The sequence below is a fragment of the Pyrus communis genome, chromosome 13 (genome assembly GCF_963583255.1).
Source record: "Pyrus communis chromosome 13, drPyrComm1.1, whole genome shotgun sequence".
Classification (NCBI taxonomy): Eukaryota; Viridiplantae; Streptophyta; class Magnoliopsida; order Rosales; family Rosaceae; genus Pyrus; species Pyrus communis.
Genome location: NC_084815.1, coordinates 6,668,857 through 6,687,886, shown reverse-complemented (window position 1 = coordinate 6,687,886; position 19,030 = coordinate 6,668,857). Strand labels below are relative to the sequence as shown.

General features: G+C 39.0%; 1 protein-coding gene across 1 annotated transcript; it reads right to left on the bottom strand.

Annotated features, from left to right (window-relative positions):
* Window positions 1-5,282: 5,282 nt before the first annotated feature.
* LOC137712628 (S-formylglutathione hydrolase-like) lies at window positions 5,283-9,614 on the bottom strand. Its single transcript, XM_068451740.1, has 7 exons — window positions 9,399-9,614; window positions 8,544-8,661; window positions 7,707-7,754; window positions 6,609-6,805; window positions 6,314-6,412; window positions 6,161-6,229; window positions 5,283-5,622 (listed from the first exon to the last, which is right to left on the bottom strand). The coding sequence occupies exons 1-7, from the start codon at window positions 9,543-9,545 to the stop codon at window positions 5,440-5,442; spliced, it is 861 nt and encodes a 286-aa protein (XP_068307841.1). The 5' UTR covers window positions 9,546-9,614; the 3' UTR covers window positions 5,283-5,439.
* Window positions 9,615-19,030: the final 9,416 nt, after the last annotated feature.

Sequence of the window (19,030 nt, the reverse complement as noted above, 5' to 3'; positions counted from 1 at the left end):
TTTTCAGGAAGCTTTGGGCACGAGACTACTTTACAGTACAGCGTATCATCCACAGACGGACGGACAGTCAGAGAGAACTATTCAGACCTTAGAAGATATGTTGCGAGCTTCGGTGTTGCAGTTTGGCGATGCTTGGCACCAGCGGTTAGATTTGATGGAATTTGCTTACAACAACAGTTTCCATTCGAGTATCGGCATGGCGCCATTTGAGGCATTGTATGGTAGATCTTGTCGCACACCGTTGTGTTGGTCAGAGGTTGGCGAGAGAGTTCTAGTGGGTCCGGAGATTGTTGAGGAGACTACTCAGAATGTTCAGGTAATTAGGTCTAACCTGAAAGCAGCTCAGGACAGGCAGAAGAGTTTAGCAGATCGGCATGCTACGGACAGAGTGTATGAGGTCGAAGACTGGGTATATCTGAAGCTTTCACCGTGGAGAGGTGTCGTGCGGTTTGGAAAGAAGGGGAAGTTGAGTCCCAGGTACATCGGACCATACATGGTCACAGAACGAGTTGGTGAGGTAGCTTACAGGTTGGAGTTGCCTCCGGAGTTAGCTAGAGTGCATAACGTTTTTCACGTGTCTATGCTCCGACACTATGTTGCTGATCCATCTCACGTGATACCTCCTCAACCGTTAGAGATTAATCCAGACTTGACGTATGACGAGGAACCGGTGACGATCATCGACTGGAAGGAGAAGGTTCTGAGGAACAAGACGGTGAACTTAGTAAAAGTTTTGTGGAGGAATCATTCAGTCGAGGAAGCTACGTGGGAGACAGAAGATCGGATGAGGGATTTGTATCCTAGATTGTTCTTTGACCACTAGGGGTTGTTATTTGGTTGTTTTGAATTTCGGGACGAAATTCTATTAAGGTGGGTAGGTTGTGACATCTCGTCCCGAAATTATTTAAAACGCACGTGTGAAATGACCCTTTTACCCCTAGCTTGTGTTCGTTATGTTGTTTGGTGGTTTGTGTGGTGTTGGCAAGTGTTGGGCCACACACACACACACTGTCACTCTCCCTCTCCCTCTGTCTTTTTCCTGTCTCTCTCTCTCTCCCGAGTCCTCTTTCCTTCCTCTTCCTTCTGAAAACGTACGGACACACACCAAGAACCATCAAACCTTAACAGATCGAGGGAACCAACTACACCTTCGAACTCGTGAGGCTGAGAGGAACACAGTCGTACCATTTTCAGGTAAGAACTTCACCATTTTCACGTCGTTTTCACGAAGACAATTTGGGGTACTATTCATGCAAAAATTATTCATCACGTTTTTGGGATTTTGAAGCTCGTGGGTAGCTTGGTGGAGTCCCAAGGAGCCTCGCAGTGCTTCGTTTGACGGAAGTGGACGTCGGAATCACCTGGTTTGAAGTTGGCCGGTTTTTGAGTTTGGAGACAGGTATGATCCCGTGATTTTTAGGCTTTAAAAGTGGTCTAACGTTGTTCTACTAGTCTAGGGCTTCAATTTGGTTCAAGAAACGTGAAAAATGGTGGTGAAACGAGTGAGAAAATGTAGGTTGCAGGTTTTTCCAGTTTCCGGCGCCGGCGACGTCGCCGGAGGTTCGCCGGGGAAGGTGACGGAATATTTCGTCAAATCTGACGGAATATTCCTGACGCCATTGACGGAATCCGTTAGAACTAATGGAATATTCCTCACGGCGTCAGTTGACGCTGTCAGCGTGCCAGGCACGTGCCTGCGCGTGGCTGGCGCGTGTGGCCGGCGCGTGCGGCGGAGAAATTTTTTTCTAAAAATATGGTTGTGATCCTGAGGTTGTGTAGAGCACGTTGGTATATTCATTTGTCCAATTTGAGCAATGTATGAGAAGTTATTACGAGAAGTTGGTTATGTGCTTTAAAATTAACGTTTTTATAGTTGTTTCGCGTATAGGTGATACGTACCCCGAGGACGAGCGTGGTCACTCGAGGCAGGGGGGCTACGACCCTTCCACTTACCAGTGAGTGGGCTTTTGGTTTTCCGTATATACCTATATACATTTATATTCCCAGAAATTGATTAAAAGGGTTATTTGTTTTATGCCATGCACCATATTATTATCGTTTATGCATCATTACATGCATTAGTAGTGGCATACATATATACATATGCATATTTGGTGCTGTGGACGCACAGGTAAGTGCCAGGTAAGTGGTATTCATGTTTATATTTCAGTAGTGGTTTGAGATGCTTAGAGAGCTCATAACCTGCACCCCCGGTGTTAGTGCTCCCGCCTAGAGTAGGGCACAGTCCTTCACGTGATGTTCACCTCCCGCACCACACGCTCAGCTTGGATCCAAGTTAGGTGCACAGTCCTGTCGTACAGACCACATTAGGTGGTTCCGACTCGTAGGTGACCCGCGATTATTCGCACAGCCTTCACGTGATCGTAGCACTAGAGCGTACATATGTATTACACCCAGGCCTGTCGTACAGACCACTTTAGGTGGTTCCGACTCGTGGGCAGGTTCAGTTATTGAGTTTTGAGATTTGAGCTCTACATGCAGCCGTACAGGTCACGTTAGGTGACTCCGGCTGCCAGATTATATATTATTGATATGATTTATACCTGAACACTTGCATTTCCATTATGAGATTCTGACATGGCATATTCTTGAGCATGATTGGCATATCTATACATACGTACATATGTTATTTTCTGGGAAGTATACAGGTTTTACGGCGAGGGGTTAGATTGTGTTTTACTAAATGGTTTTAGAAAAGTTTTGTTTTGCCCACTCACGCTTTTGTTTTGCGCCCCTCCAGGTTCTAGTTGCTTAGCAGTTTCGGTGGTTTCCCAGAGGGTTCTCCCGGCTTTTCTGACAAACACTCACCAGCGTAGGGTCACCTTCGGGTGTACTATTGTCGCATCTTTTCTTTTGGACTGTTGTAGGCATGCTCTGAATTTAGCGTCTCACTTGCGCTAGCACTTGTTTTTATTACTTTGTATGCTAGTTTTAAATTATTCGTACTTTTCATATTACTACTCTATTAGCTTCCGCACGTGCACATGGTTACGTCACCTTCGTGTGACGGCCAGCACGCCCTGATCTCGGTCGGGGTGTGTCACGTGGAGTGCCCAAGATCTTCTTGGAGAATGTGATCCGTGATGCCTTGACCTACACTAAGCACACCAGGAGGAAGACCGTGACGGCGATGGACAAGGAAGATGTGTGAGGATATCATATGGGGAAGGTGGACGGAGAAGATGGTTTGGATGGAGAAGGGAGAAAGGGTGATGGGTGTGTAGGAGGGGGAGGGGGAGGAGCACCATAGGAGGGAGGTGGAGATGGAGGAAGAGAGGGAGGAGTTGCAGAGAGGTGAGGGGGAAGGAAGAGGATCTGGGCATGCATTTGGGTTTTTTTTTTTTTTTTTAATAGGGTAAATTATTATAATATTTTAAATGCATAAAAAAATTATTTTTTTGTGACGTGGCACAATTTAGTAGGTACATCAGCACAAACATGATAACCACGTCAACTTTTAATGGACTAATAGATGGAAAATGTAACGAATGTATTATATTGAAATAAAATAGTATTTGAAGTATGAAAGTGAAATGTTTTGAAAATATTGTATGAAATTATAATAGATCTCAAATTTGAGATGGTAAAATGTAATTAATTCTATTTTTAATAGTCGATGTTGCCCAATGACATTGACACTGAAAAGTTTGATCCGCTAGTTGCCAAAAAAAGTTGCCCGGCCGCAAAACGTTGTATGATTGAGTGTCAATCATATAATTATTTTGAATTATAGTAGCATCTATATAAAAAATAATAATAATTGTTGAATTTTTCATTGCCACCTATACTAAAAATAAGGTATTTTAGCTAAAAGCTTCGTAGAAATGATATTTAAACTAAAAGATCACCAAAAATAATTATATTTATACACAACCATATACCAAATAGTACCCCAAAAAAAAACTCTAAATTACATATATAAAAAAGTTCAAAATTTTCTAAATGGGAATTGTTATTAGCACTGCAAAAATCTCTATCTACACTCCTCACAAGTATATTTTTCTTTCTAATTATAAAATGTTCAAAATGCAAAATGTGATTTTTGGAGTGTCAATAACAATTCTCTTTCCAAAAAAACTTGTAAAATATATGACTCTTCGAATTATTTTTAAAAATTCTGAGATTATTCCAATCTCAAAAATTCTGAATGTGAAATTTTGATTCAATTAGAAATTTTTGAAATGGAAATTGGAAACCTTGTTTCCGATCCTATCCATCTAAAAAAATCAACCCTAAACTTGACGTTTAGCACATGCGTGATAGTTCACCATATTTCATGGCCATATATTCTCACAATGGAACCAAAAAAAAAAAAAATCTTAACAGTACAACAATACAAAACTAGCCCAATACATTGTTGGACTTTCTACGGTGAACTCATTTGTTGAGTTCCAATGGAACCACATCTTAGTTTAGGCAGCCAGATACACATTAAGGAAGTAATTTATATGCACATGTAAGTAATAGGTTTTAGATTCAATTCTCGTCAAAAGTAAGGTTGAACCACATTATTATGGCAAGCTCATTATAAGGGTTAGCCCACTCCCACACCCCTTTAGTGTAAATAATATCGTTTGTTATAAAAATAAAATAAAAGGTTCTTGCGTGTAGAAAAAAGTAAATTGTTAGAGCAATTGCAAGAACAATAGCTATAATTTTGTTAATTCCTTTCGATTTAGCATCTCCAACCACACTAAATAACCGCGAACGTTTTATTGTTATTTTTTAACATGGCATGTAGGGAAAAGAGTGCAAAAAGCGAGTTTTAATATTATTTGATGTTTAATTTTGGGTTAATATCAGTACTACCGTTTAGTATCTCTCCACTTGTAAATGAAAAATTTTAGACTCAAATATCATGGATGGCGAGTTCAAAAGCCCATTGTGTGGTTTAATCCAAATCCCACCATCCGTAGTGTGAATCTAAAAACAAATGGGTTAAATTCGCTCTCAGCTAAATTTTACTAGGCCTCTAATTAGAGCATTAATTTTCACGAACCATAAGTTTCTTCTTTTTACTCACACAACAATGCATTATTGAACTAAAATGTTAAGGTGACGGTGAATTCATTCTATGTAAGTTGCTCTCCTGCATGTGAGCCCTATTCTATGGAAGGCTATTGTTATCTCATATAAAACATGACAAATTTCAGAATCAAGTGTTTAACAGTCCTACTGCAGAGAGTTTAGAAACAAGTTACCTGAAGTGCAACATCGGTTACTAGTTGGATCACTGGAAACTTGCACAAACACAGATCATGTCATAGAAGTTTATTTTATATATCCTAGGATCAACATGTTTACTGTGTCATAACACGAAAAACCGAAATTGAGAGCACATGGGACCAGATATGATGCCAAGTTCATACAACGTGCATTAAGGATTCTAAAGTTCTGGATTCACAAGCAACAGAATATTCACGGTAGATTAAGAGCTTGAGCATGGTGATGGATGTGATCGTCGATGAAGGTGGAAATGAAAAAGTATGAGTGATCATAACCGGGCTGCAGTCGCAAAAGGAGTGGAACTTTAGCACTCCGACATGCCTCTTCAAACTTGTGTGGCATCAACTGATCATGCAAGAATTTATCATCTTCCCCCTACACAACAGCAGCAGTAATTAACTACCGAATGCAAACAAAGGCAGTTAAAGTGTACGTGAGCGAACATGTTATAAATATTCACTGATGGGGGCACTGGACTAAAATTATTGAAAAAATGCATGTTTAAAGATTAACATGCAACCCATATTACAGTTCATTCTCCACAAGTTTCTTCACACTAAATCAACAAGGATTTTCTGCACACCCCTATTCATTTTTGCCCCTTGATTCTTTCTTCCTTTGATTTATTCTAACCAAAGGCCATAAATAAACACGGGCCGAGGGAGTTAGCAGAAATCATTTCCAATCAACAATGACGCTGAAACCTCTCAATTTATGATGAATTCCATGTGTCGGGCAAACCAGTCATGGAGAGAGGACCAAAAAGAGAGTGGCCTATTAAAAAATAAAATAGTTGGGGCACATCCGATTCCTAACAAGTAACAACTCAAGCTTTCCAAAACAGTGGTAAACAACAAAACCTTAACAATTGTTACAACAACAAAGATAAAGATTTGATGACATCAAATCTTACCTGATCAATTAAAATGGTAGCTGCTGACACATCGTTAAACTTCTTAATTAGGGAAGTGGCATCATATTCCTGCATTTTTGCATTCAATTTGTTACAAACTAGGAACCAAAAGAGTATGGATAAGAACTGAAACAATTAGATTTCTGATCTTACTTCCCAATCGGTTTTATTGCCACCTAGATAATTTGAGAAAGCTTTCTGGCCCCATGGACAGTTAGTAGGATTCACAATGGGTGCAAAGGCAGATACTGACTGGAAAATAAGTGAAAACATTACATAAAAGGAGTTAGATTCAACATAATTTCTCCTAAGAAGATCTAATCCAATAATTGCATAAAGCTCCCCCTGCAACCCAGTAACTTTTATAGAAAAACCGAACTTTCCATAGTTGTTAAATAAAAGTCAACTTCTTAAAAAAAAGCTAAAGTGTGGTTGAATATTTACATACCTTATATTTATCCAGGTTTTTCAGGTAGATTGTCAAAGCACCGTGCCCACCCATAGAATGACCAGATATAGATGCCCGTGATGTATCAAGCTGTGAAAAGTTTTCATTCAGAAGTTGTGGCAGCTCCTTGACAACATAATCATACATGCGCCAGTTCTTCCATTTCTCTTCAGTAGCATTGAGATAAAACCCAGCACCTGTTTGAGGAGATAAATAGCAATATTTAGTTAGACTTGTGAACCCACATATGTAACACATCAGAACATAACAATTTTTTTTACGAAGCTCTGACAGCAGACCACATTGATTTGCTGCTCCCTATTCACGGACTATGTTGATTGACTTTCAATTTCAGATACCATTCTGCTGGGGTGGGATCAACTTCAAAGACCATTTTGTAATAAAAACCACACACACACACACACATATATATATATAAAACCTTTTGCACGGAAACTCTCAAGAAATCAGAAAATTTGCAGGAACAGAACTCGAAGTTCTCCCCCTTCAGAACCTATAATTTTTATATCCACCTTGTACATGAACAAACCATCTTAAAGATCCTACCCAATCTTATCCTCTAATATTTTTTAAGGAAAACTAATGAAAAGAGCTTGAAAACTTTGAGTTTTAACGATAAGGACAAAATAAAAGGTAAAGTGAATAGTATCAGGATTGATTTCTTAGTGTAAAAATGTGGTTTTTCATTAAAGTGAACAATACCGGAAGCTTTTCGTTAAAGTTCCCAATTTTTTGTTGTTTTGATGAAACCTATCTTATCCTCAATTGAGAATACTCTATCTTGTAACGACCACCACATACTTTTCCAATATTACTGCTTATACACCTAAAAGGGATCCCTGTTTACTCTCTCTCCACCTTTAAAATACAGTTGACCATTTTATTTTCCCTTTCCGAATTATAAAACTATTAGTGACTCTGTCTTAACAATTTAAAATACAATTGCAAGGTTAAGGTTATCTGTCTTGAATAAAGTGATAGATTCGCAAATTCCATACAATGTAAGGCAAATTTTGCTGTAATACTTCATAAAATGAAATATCATAAAATGAAATATAAAAGTCCAATGTTGCATACCTACACCAAAATCCCAGCTATCCGCCTCTCCTTCTATAGACAAGCCTCCTATTAAGAGTTTACATGAACAAGTAGTGAGCACAATAAGAGCATAATAACACAAGATATATGGTGGTATAGAATGGAACATATAATTAAAAGGACAGCCTATCATAAGAAAATGCATGAGTAACCATAAAGAAATAATGGGTTAGCTACTAACAGCAGATGTAGATGTTACTCCTTACTGAAATTTTTTATATTTACAAATAACCTACAATATCACCCCCAGTTTTTTGCATTTCACTGGTAGTGGCAGTTGTTGATGTCATTTTTTATTTTGTTTATCCTTTGTGTTTCTGTGTCTGTGGGAAATGGCTGTAATTAACGTATAGTGATTAGACAAAGTTGGATGACGTTTGGAGGAACTTTGGCTACTTGTCAGAACAAACAACATGAAACAAGGTCCAGCCCTACTATATCTGCAACAAAAGGTGAACATTTATGATATAAAAAAGTTTAACGGTCGTTACTATCCATGGAAAACTAACAACAAAAAGTGCCATTAAACTCACAGCTCCAATCAATTCACATTATAAGCTAACAACTCATGTTATTTTTGGACGTCAACCGGTAAGAATGGCAAAATGCCATAGATATTAGATAGATTACTTGGTTATGTCACATTCTACAATATTTGAATACATGACCCAAACAGCTGCCGACATTGGTCACTAGACAAGTTGTTGGAAAGGTTACCAACTAACATCAGTCCTACTTCACAAAAAGCAATTAAAGCTAGCATCGGAGACACAATAATCACTTCGAAATTAAAAGCAACAAGGGCTGCCCACTAACTTGGAGAGGTATCAGGGGCGATCAGAGCAACACCCTCACTTGAGGCAACACGTTGAGCTCCTGACTTGGTTATAAAATTTTCATCTGTGCAGGTCAGGCCAGAGAGCCAGTAAAGTACCTTCTCATCAAAAAAATTGATTATCACACACTGCAAAATACAAACTTTTATAGCATCGTATGGACAAAAGAAAATTAGAAAATCAAACTCAACAAGAAGAAGCACGGGAAAGTAGTTTCAAAATGCTTAATAAACAATGCCACGAGAAAAGTTATGTGAATCCTTTCAACTATACAAGGTTCCAGCCAAAATGTTATGAAAACTTTTGAGCTTACAATTATTTGAGCCCAGGGCGAATGATGATGTAAAACTAACTCAAGTACTACTGCAAACATCAATCATTGTACCTACTTTTAATTCTCAGCAAGGCAAAAATCTCCTCATTCTCTCTGTTCATAGATTTTAAGACATTTATGCAAAACAATCGGTTCAAAAAATAAATCGAGGAAGCTTCCTTTTCCCCAACTTAAATTCTTTGTCTATGATAGTACTAGGAGATGACTGAGTTTGCAACTATAATGGTGTATGTGAGTACCATATAACTAATTCTATCAAGATCCGGGCTGTCGGGCCGATCAGCACACTGAATTGAGGGAAACTAAATTCCAAATTTCTCAAGCAAGTATAGCAAAACCCTTATCAATTAACGCCATATATTCACAAAAAGCAACAGATTTCAGCCACATATCCCTAGGATGTCCAAAATCAGATAAAACCCAGATAGCAATTTCACTGGGAAATGAAATTTCAAAAGAAGTTGCAAATAGGTAAGAGAGAGAGAGAGAGAGAGGAGTTACAGGGAATCGGTGGGAAGGGGAAGGAGAAGGAGGGAAGTAGATGTGGAAGGTCATGGAGCAGCCGAGCGTAGGGCTGAAATGCTTGTACCTCTTGTTGTACCCTCCGAACATCTTCGAGCTGCTCACCTCACTCGGCTTCGTCTCCATCTCTCTCTCTTCTCTCTTCTCTCTCTCTCTCTCTAGCTTCTTTGCTCCTCAGCAGTGAGTGAAGTTTTTGTTCGGTCTCGAAGCTCCGAGTGTCAATTTTGTTGTTTTGATAATTGCATTTTACACCCTTATGTTTTTGTCTATGTAACTATTGGGTCCGTGTCTTTTAAAAATTTGTATTTTAGTACCTAAAGTCACAAAGTATTATGGCATAAACTTTGATATTGCTTTCTTCACCTAAAGTTTTCACTTTAATGTTAAGCAGTAAAAAGGCATATAATAAAAATAAAATATTCTGCTTATTTTAAAACAATGACCTTGAAATAGCAACTTTTAAAAATAACCATTTAGTTACTAGTATTGTTGTATAGTGGTAGCAAGGAGGCATTAACTTTGCCAAAAATGTGGATCCATTTACCAAGTCGATGACACAAAAGCATTCTCCATCGACACCTGTAGTGTATGGGTTTAAGTCAATATACTCATTAATTGACTTTAGTGAAAAACTATTGGAATTATACCCTAGAAACTCAACGACTATACATGTTATACGTCATTCTATTTATGTTTTTCACGTATTAGGTTTGAAAATTGTCACGGAACATATTGAGAATAAATCTCACATTAATGAGGATGGACATTACATGGGCTTATAAGAGCATCTCCAATGAGAGTCCCTAGTTAGGGACTCCCACCACTAACTTTGATGACTCATTTAAGGGCTTTAAATTAATATTTGAGTCTCTAAAAAAATTATTGACTATAAAAGAAAATCCTTAATTATAATCCATAAATATAGGGACTGAAAAAAATTAAAAATCATTATTCATTTCGTTGGTGTTGTGGTATATTTTATCTAACAAGGTTAAAAGGGGCCAGCGGTAGAGGGAGAGAGGTTGAGAGAGATGTGTTTGTAGAATTGTAGGGGAATGTGTGTTGTTATCCCTCCTACATTGTGCCTTTATTTATAGTAGTAAAAGGAGATAAGATATTCCTTCTTACCCAAGTAATACAAATTGTAACAGGAAAGGATAATTAGAATCTAATCTAATTTAGGATTTACACAATCACACTTAAACTAGGAATGTTTACAACACACCCCCTTGAGTGTGTAAATACTCAAGGTAGATTCTTCAGCGTCATGCAGAAGTTGAGGAAGTTGACTCGTCGACACTTATTCTAAGAAACAACGCTTATTCTCAATAAGGTAGGAACTTGCATAAGTAAATGAGTCTCACTAAAAAAACCCTAAGGCTATGGCAAAAATTCGAGTAAGGACAAAATCCATAGTCTAAGGAAAAATATGTGAGAAATGCAAATTCAAAAGAAACCTCTATAAGACGTCATCAGGGATATAACTAGCCCAAGGTGGATGCCTCGTTAAAACTCAATTAGGTAGCAAAAACCCAATGGGAAAAATACTCCTAATCGTAGGGAAAAAAAGTACATTAAGATCAAGCAAATATCTTCAAAATACTCCCCCTGAGTTTGACACAGTTCCAAATAGAAATAGCAAAGTTACAATTCATAAAGTTTACGCATGCCAATTCCATGTACAAGTTTCTGAAACGTTGTCTTCGACAGTGATTTGGTGAAGAGGTCGGCCAGATTGTCTTATGAACGGATTTGCATGACTTCAATCTTCTGATGCTCTTGTTGTTGATGTGAAAAGAAAAACTTCAGTGCAATGTGCTTGGTGTTGTCTCATTTGATGTAACCCTTCTTGAGTTGTTCGATGCATGCTGCGTTGTCTTCAAAGATTGTCATCGACACATCAACTGCGGGGTAAAGATCTCAGGAGTTTCAAATATGGCCCACTACTGCTTTCAACCAAAAGCATTCCCGAGTTGCTTCATGTAAGGCAAGAATTTCAGCATGGTTAGATGAAGTGGCAACTAAGGTCTGTTTAGTTGACCTCCAAGAGATTACGATGCCTTCAACGTTAAAGACATAACCCGCTTGAGAATGCTAATTGTGCGGATCATATAAGTATCATGCGTTAGCATAACCAACAAGGCGAGAATCGACTTGAGAAGTGAAGGGTGCGGCATCACTCGAGGATCTGTAGGGATAGAACAAGCCCAAATCCGTAGTACCCTTAAGGTAACGGAAGATGTCTTTCATGCCAGTCCAGTGTATGTGTGTAGGTGCATTACTGTATCTTGCCAAAAGATTAACAGCGAAGGAGATGTCAGGTTTAGTGCATTGAGCTAAGTACAATAAAGCGTGTATCGCACTTAGATAAGGAACTTCAGGCTCCAAAATCTCTTCATCATCCTCCTTTGGACAGAAGGGATCTAGTTTTGCATCTAGCGATCGAATGACCAGAGGAGTACTCGAAGGCTTCGCTTTATCCTCATTAAAGCGGCGCAACATCTTCTGGGTGTAGTTCGATTGATGTACTTGGATTCCATCCAAACAATGCTCTATCTCAAAACCAAGACAGTATCGAGTCTTACCTAGATCTTTCATCTCAAATTCCTACTCCAGGTGTGCGGCAATTCTCGCGAGCTCTTTAGGAGTTCCGATAAGGTTCATGTCATCGACATATACTGCAACAATCGCAAATTCGGAATGTGACTTCTTAATGAACACACAAGGGCATAGTTTGTGGTTCACATATCCCTGACTTGTCAAATATTTACTCAGACGATTATACGACATTCTTCCAGATTGCTTCAAATCATATAATGAACACCACAGCCTAATTGAGAGCGTGTTCTAGGGTTTGGAAATATTTGAACCAGTCAATGTAAGTCCTTGAGGAACTTTCATATAGATTTTAGTATCAAGATCCCCACAAATATACGCAATTACTACGTCCATCAGCTGCATACTCAGTTTTTCGGAAACTACCAAACTGATAAGGTAATGAAAAGTAATCACATCCATAACGGGTGAATAAGTTTCGTCATAGTCAATCCCGGGGCGTTGTGAGAAGACTTGCGCAACAAGACGAGCTTTGTGACGCACAATTTCATTCTTCTCATTACGATTCAGAACGAAAACCCATTTGTAGCTAATGGGCTTCACATGTGGAGGAGTAGAAACTACAGGTCCAAACACCTTACGTTTTGCAAGTGAATCGAGTTCGACTGAGATTGCTTGTTTTCAGTTTAACCAATCAGTTCTACATCGACATTCATCAATGGAACGCGGTTCAATGTCATCGCTCAACATAATTGAACACCACAGCTTAATTGAGAGTGAGTCATTCAGGAACTTTCATATAGATTTCTGTATCAAGATCCCCATAGATATATGCAATTACTACGTCTATCAGCTACATACTCAGTTTTTCGGAAATTAACAAACTGATAAGGTAGCGAAAAGTAATCACATCCATAATGGGTGAATAAGTTTCGTCATAGTCAATCCCAGGGCGTTGTGAGAAGACTTGTGCAACAAGACGAGCTTTGTAACGCACAATTTCATTATTCTCATTACGATTCAGAACGAAAACCCATTTGTAGCCAACGGGCTTCACATGTGGAGGAGTAGGAGCTACAAGTCCAAACACCTTACGTTTTGCAAGTGAATCGAGTTCGACTTGGATTGCTTGTTTTCAGTTTAACCAATCAGTTATACATCGACATTCATCAATGGAACGCGATTCAATGTCATCGCTCAACATAATTGAACGTCACAGCCTAATTGAGAGTAAGTCCTTCAAGAACTTTCATATAGATTTCCATATCAAGATCCCCATAGATATACGCAATTACTACGTCCATCAGCTGCATACTCAGTTTTTCGGAAACTACCAAACTGATAAGGTAGCAAAAAGTAATCACATCCATAACGGGTGAATAAGTTTCGTCATAGTCAATCCCGAGGCGTTGTGAGAAGACTTGTGCAACAAGACGAGCTTTGTAACGCACAATTTCATTCTTCTCATTACAATTTAGAACGAAAACCCATTTGTAGCCAACGGGCTTTACATGTGGAGGAGTAGGAGCTACAGGTCCAAACACTTTACGTTTTGCAAGTGAATCGAGTTCAACTTGGATTGCTTGTTTCCAGTTTAACCAATCAGTTCTACATCGACATTCATCAATGGAACGTTGTTCATTGTCATCGCTCAACATAATCTCAATAGCTACTGCATATGCTAATGCATCGTCGACAATCATCTCATTTCTACGCCACACATCATCTAAGCTAGCATAATAGACCGAAGTCTCACGATTCTCAAGAGGAAGATTCATCTGTTTAAGGACACTTCCATAATCCAGAATTTCCTCATGAGTTGGATAGAATGAGTAAACGATAGTCAGATTCACGGTAGGTTCTTCAGGACCTTGTGTCGTAGGTTTCCTCTTCCGGGGGTGTGAATCCTTTGAACCAAGAGGTCTGCCACACTTTTGTGTAGAAGCAGGATTGGCTAGCCACTAATGTACGTGGATCACCAATATTGGCGTCTTGGGCCTCTAGGAGGGAAGTCTGTCGTACATTTGGTACATCCATCTTTGCAGGCGTATTTGCAGCTAGAATATGTGACCTTGTCACGCACGCTAGATCGGTGAAAGCATCTAGCATGCTCTGAGCTATCCTCTGAAGATCAAATATGTGCTACACTTCAGTTTCAAACTGAGTAGTGCGGGGATTTACATGAGATAAAGTGGGAGTTGTCCACGATAATTTGTGTCGTTCTTCAGGAATGGTGATGTTCTTATCTCCCCCTAATGATGAGAAGACTGTCTTGTAGAAGTGACAATCCGCTAAACGAGCGATAAATAGATTGCCTGTCAAAGATTCTAAGTAACGAATAATCGAAGGAGAATCATATCCGACATAGATTCTCATCCTTTACTGAGGCCCCATTTTTGTACGTAAGGGTGATGAAATTGGCACATATACCGCACAACCAAAAGCGCGCAAATGCGATATGTCGGGTTCGTATCCGGTAACCAACTGAAAAACACTAAATGGTTGTGTCACAACAGGCCTCAGGCAGACCAACTTTGTTGCATGCAATATTGCATTGCCCTAAGCAGGGATTGGGAGCTTGGTACGTATGACCAACGATCAAGTAATCATTTGTAAGCGCTTAATGAAAGCCTCTGCTTGGCCATTCTGCGCGTGAACATGGGGTATAGGATGTTCAACTTTAACCCCAACGACATGCAATAGTCATCAAAAGTTTTAGATGTGAATTCGCCAGCATTATCCAATCAAATATATTTGATTGGATAATCAGGGTGGTGAGCCTTGAGCTTGATAACCTGAGCTAACAGTTTGGAGAATTCAACGTTCCTTGTGGACAACAAGCACATGTGTGACCAACGTGTGGAAGTGTTAACCAAAGCCATAAAGTATCTAAAGGGCCCGCAGGGAGAGTGAATTGGTCCACAAATGTCCCCCTGAATCTGTTGTAGAAAAATGGGAGGTTTCGAACGAATCTTGTCATTAGAAGGCTTAGTAATAAGTTTTCCTATTGAACATGTTTGACATACGATTCCTTGGATCGAACCTAAACTTCGGGTTAGTAGATGCCCATGTGAAGATTTGAGGATACGGCGCATTGCTATTTGTCCAGGATGCCCCAAACGATTACGCCAAACTGTAATTTCGTGTGCGATCCCAGTAGTAGGGTCGGCCATATATTGGCATTCTATGAGGCATATGGTCGTAGTATACAGACCACTCGAGATACGCTCCATCATTTCTAGAATATGCTTCTGGCCATATTCGTAGGAAGTTATGCACAGAAATTCAACTCTGTTTTCTACGTGGGTTTCAGCGTGGTAATTGTTATCTTTAATGTCCTTGAAATTCAACAACGTTCTTCCGGAATGTGGAGAATAGAGTGCTTTAGCAATGGTCAAGATTGTACCATTGGACAACATTATACGTGCCGTACCGTATCCTTTTATCGGTTGGATGAGCCTGAGAAGGTTGTCAGAGGTGCATTCTTAGGTATAAAGTTAGTGAAATAGATGCGTTCATGCAAAACTGTGTGTGTGGTTGCACTATCTGCTAGACAACTAACTTTCCCACTAGTCATACCTAGAATGAAAAATTAATTTGAATTGGTCACATGCATAACAGTTCTAAAAACAAATATCAATTCAAAATAATTTCATTTATTCAAGGATGGTAACGAATTAAAACTTAATATCCAAAAACAAATCACCAACAAATAATCCAAACATAAAGGAAAATTGTTCAAAAATCAACCAAAAACAAAGGAGGGGTTCGGCCACTAGGTGGAATTCAGCCCCATTGTCTTATTTCATCTAAAAAATAAGTCTGTCTAAGATTCTAATCTTCCATAAGGGTGGTATCTTTTTGAAAGCCAGAAACCTCCATCTTTGTAGTCTCCAGTTCATCCACTTGCACGAAGTTTGATTCAAACTTCTTACGACGAGAATGATATTCATCTACAACCTTCTTAGGAGCTCGGCAAACACGGGACCAATAGTCCTTTGAACCATAATGATAGCACATGTCCGCATCTATGGTTTTAGGTGCTTTGCCCTTATTCTTGAAGTTCGGGGCCTTGGGAGCGAGGTTTGGGCGCTTCTGGGCTTTGTTTCCTCCCTTGGATAAGCCTTGACTCTGTTGACCTTGGTGGGGTGGCTTCTGACCGTCCCTACCACGCCTTTTTTAGCGTTTTAGGTGTTGGTTTATTCTATAATGTGTTTCAGGCACAACAGTCACCCCAGTAGGTCGAGCTTGATGACTCTTCATCAACATCTAGTTCTGTTTTTCATCAAGAAGTAAAACAGAGATCAATCTGAGAACTTAGTGAACTTCTGAGCTCTATATTGTTGCTGCATGACAATATTAGAAGCAAAGAAGGTCGAATAGGCATTCTCTAGGAGATCTTCTTCGGTCAAAGTTTCGATACAAAACTTGAGAATTGATCGAATTCAACAAACTTCATAATTATATTCATTCACAAACTTAAATTCTTGGAAACGCAAATGCTGCCAGTCATGTCTTGCTTCAGGCAAGAATATGTCCTTTTGGTGATCAAAATGATCAGCCAAAGCGACCCATAGTGCACGTGGATCCTCCTCATCAAGATACTCAGTTTGCAAATCGTCATGGATATGCCTTTAGATGAAGATCATAGCGGTGGCTTTTTCAACTTCGCCAATAGGGTTGTCTGTTTTTTCTTCAATAGCGGGATGCAAGTTCTTTGTAGTGAGGTGAAGGTTCACATCTTGGACCCACTTAAGGTAGTTCTTTCCAGATACCTCTAAAGCAGTGAAGTCGAGTTTGTTTAAATTCAACATGTTTCTATCACAAAATAGATGGACAATATGTGGTTAGTGTAATGGAGAAAAATCAATTCATTCACATATGAGTAGAACATACAGGTTCTAATAGACATGAATTGGTTTAATTTTGCCTGAAAAACTTCAGGTTTTCAAACAAGGCATGTTTATAAGAAACTTCAGGTTTCAAAATAATTATAAACTTCAGGTTCATATATTCCTGTAGGCAAACACAAATATGTACAGAAACATGCAACAAGCATATGCAAAATATAATTTTAGGTCTATAATTATAATTGAATTAATTATTTGGACTTCGGGCCAAATTAAAGTGTGGGTGAAAAAATATAAAACCTATTAGGCCTAAAATAATTAGGCAAATAAAATTCAGGGCCGAAAATGGTGTCGTGGATCCTAGGCCCTAGGGTGGGCTGGGTTTGGTCTCGGGGTGGGGCTGCAAGCCCAAACAACGAGGAAAAAGGGGTCGGGCCATTGAAAGCGAGCCTTCCAAAAAATTGCACACGGCCCGCTTTAGGCGAGCCAAAAAAATTTCTTTTTTTTTTTTTTGCATGGGCCGCTTCAAGCGTGCTGGGTGTGCTTTACCAGGGAAGAACGCTAGAATTAGTTGACGGCGCCATGTCAGACGACGTTTCCAAATCAGGGCAAGCCATGGTTCTTCAGAGAACCGAGTGTTTGTCAACGGAGATGAGATCTCAACGTCGGGGGAGAAAGAACCGATGGAATTCAATCCAATTCGAACAAAAAAACCCATGAAATTCTTCTAGAATTTCTAGAAATCGTTGGTGAAAACGATGGGTTTTGTCCAATTTACACGACTACCGGTCGTGTTTTGTCAGAAAAGTCGACGGGAAGACATGGGCTTTTAGGCCGTGGGTCGGGACAGGGTGCTTCAAACGCACCATTTTGGTTCAAACTTGCAGCTGGGATTCAATTTTTGGGCTGGCTTGGCAAGTCGTCGCAGGCTACTAGCCTGGTGCTGGTGGCTTGCACGATATGGCCCATCGCCATGGATGGAGTAGTGTAGGGCGATGGTTCGAAGAACCCTAGTTTTCTCAATTCCAATTTTTTCTCTTTTTTTTTTTCAATTCATTTATTTAATTGCATATTCAATTTAGTAATATTTTAATGCATGTACATATATTTGATGCAATTCATGGCAAATATCAAATTCACATAATTCAAACGAGAAGTTAAAAAAAAAAAATGAGGAGTTGTCTCATGTGGGTGGGTTCAAAAAAAACAAAAAGCGGCACCATTCCCACTAAAAAATAAAAATTAATATGGAGTCCATTCTTTGAGTTCCTATATATAGTCTCTATATTTGAGAATTTCTTTAAAGTATCCGGCGAGTCTCTATAAATAGAGATACTTTGAGGACTTCAATTCTGGCTCATTGGAATCCTTATGTCCTTATATTTAGGAATTATACGGTTGTATGAACTTCATTTATGGTCTCTATTGGAGATGCTCTAAGTAATTGAGCTACTTTTTATATTGCCAAATAGTTGTATGGTGGAACTTCAACTATTTTTCCAAATAAACCCCCTTTAAGATCTTTAATCCTAGGGTCATTGTACTTATTTGTCTCAATGATGAAAGTAGAAGAAATCTGAATGTTACTTATCCTTGGAGCGTGCTTTAAATCCAATGTAACAACACCAACTCCTTTCAAAGCTTGAAACCACCTTGTATAGCTCCTCCTCTTAGACTCAATGAAAAAGCCCTCAAAGTTTTGACACATTCTTGGCTTTGGGTGAGTGTAGGAAGAGAGCAAGTGTAAGGTGGTGGTTGTAATGTTTTTTTTTTCTCTTTTATGAAAAAGGGACAAGTGGTGGTAAATCACAGTTATTCATTTTTTGTTGACTCGAAGAAGGCTAATAAGAATAGCACCTTACCCATGATCGCCATCAAGCAGATTCACAGTTACAACTGGTGGTTGTAGCATTTTGTTTTCTCTATCTTGAATGTATAACTATTTTCTTTCCAAGAAAAAAAACTTCTCTACTAAGATGAGTCATGAGTACTATTTCTTTTCTCTAAATTTTCTCTCTATCAGAGGTCTTTGACGATAAATTCCCAAATATTTCTCTTCATTTGTAAGTAAGGTCGTAAGTCCGATTCTCGTAAAAGGCGAATTTGAACCACATTATTACTAGCACATTGTGAGGCTTAGCCCACTCTCTACTTTCCACTCCCCTAATGTAGATTATATCGTTTGTTTAAAAGAAAAGAAAAAGA

Excerpts from the sequence above, each read along its gene's own strand:
- LOC137712628 (XM_068451740.1), bottom strand. The coding sequence starts at position 9,545 with ATGGAGACGAAGCCGAGTGAGGTGAGCAGCTCGAAGATGTTCGGAGGG. Across the intron at positions 8,662-9,398 it reads CCCCTTCCCACCGATTCCCT|GTACTTTACTGGCTCTCTGG; the intron begins GTAACTCCTCTC and ends TTTGATGAGAAG. Across the intron at positions 7,755-8,543 it reads CGCCCCTGATACCTCTCCAA|GAGGCTTGTCTATAGAAGGA; the intron begins GTTAGTGGGCAG and ends AACTCTTAATAG.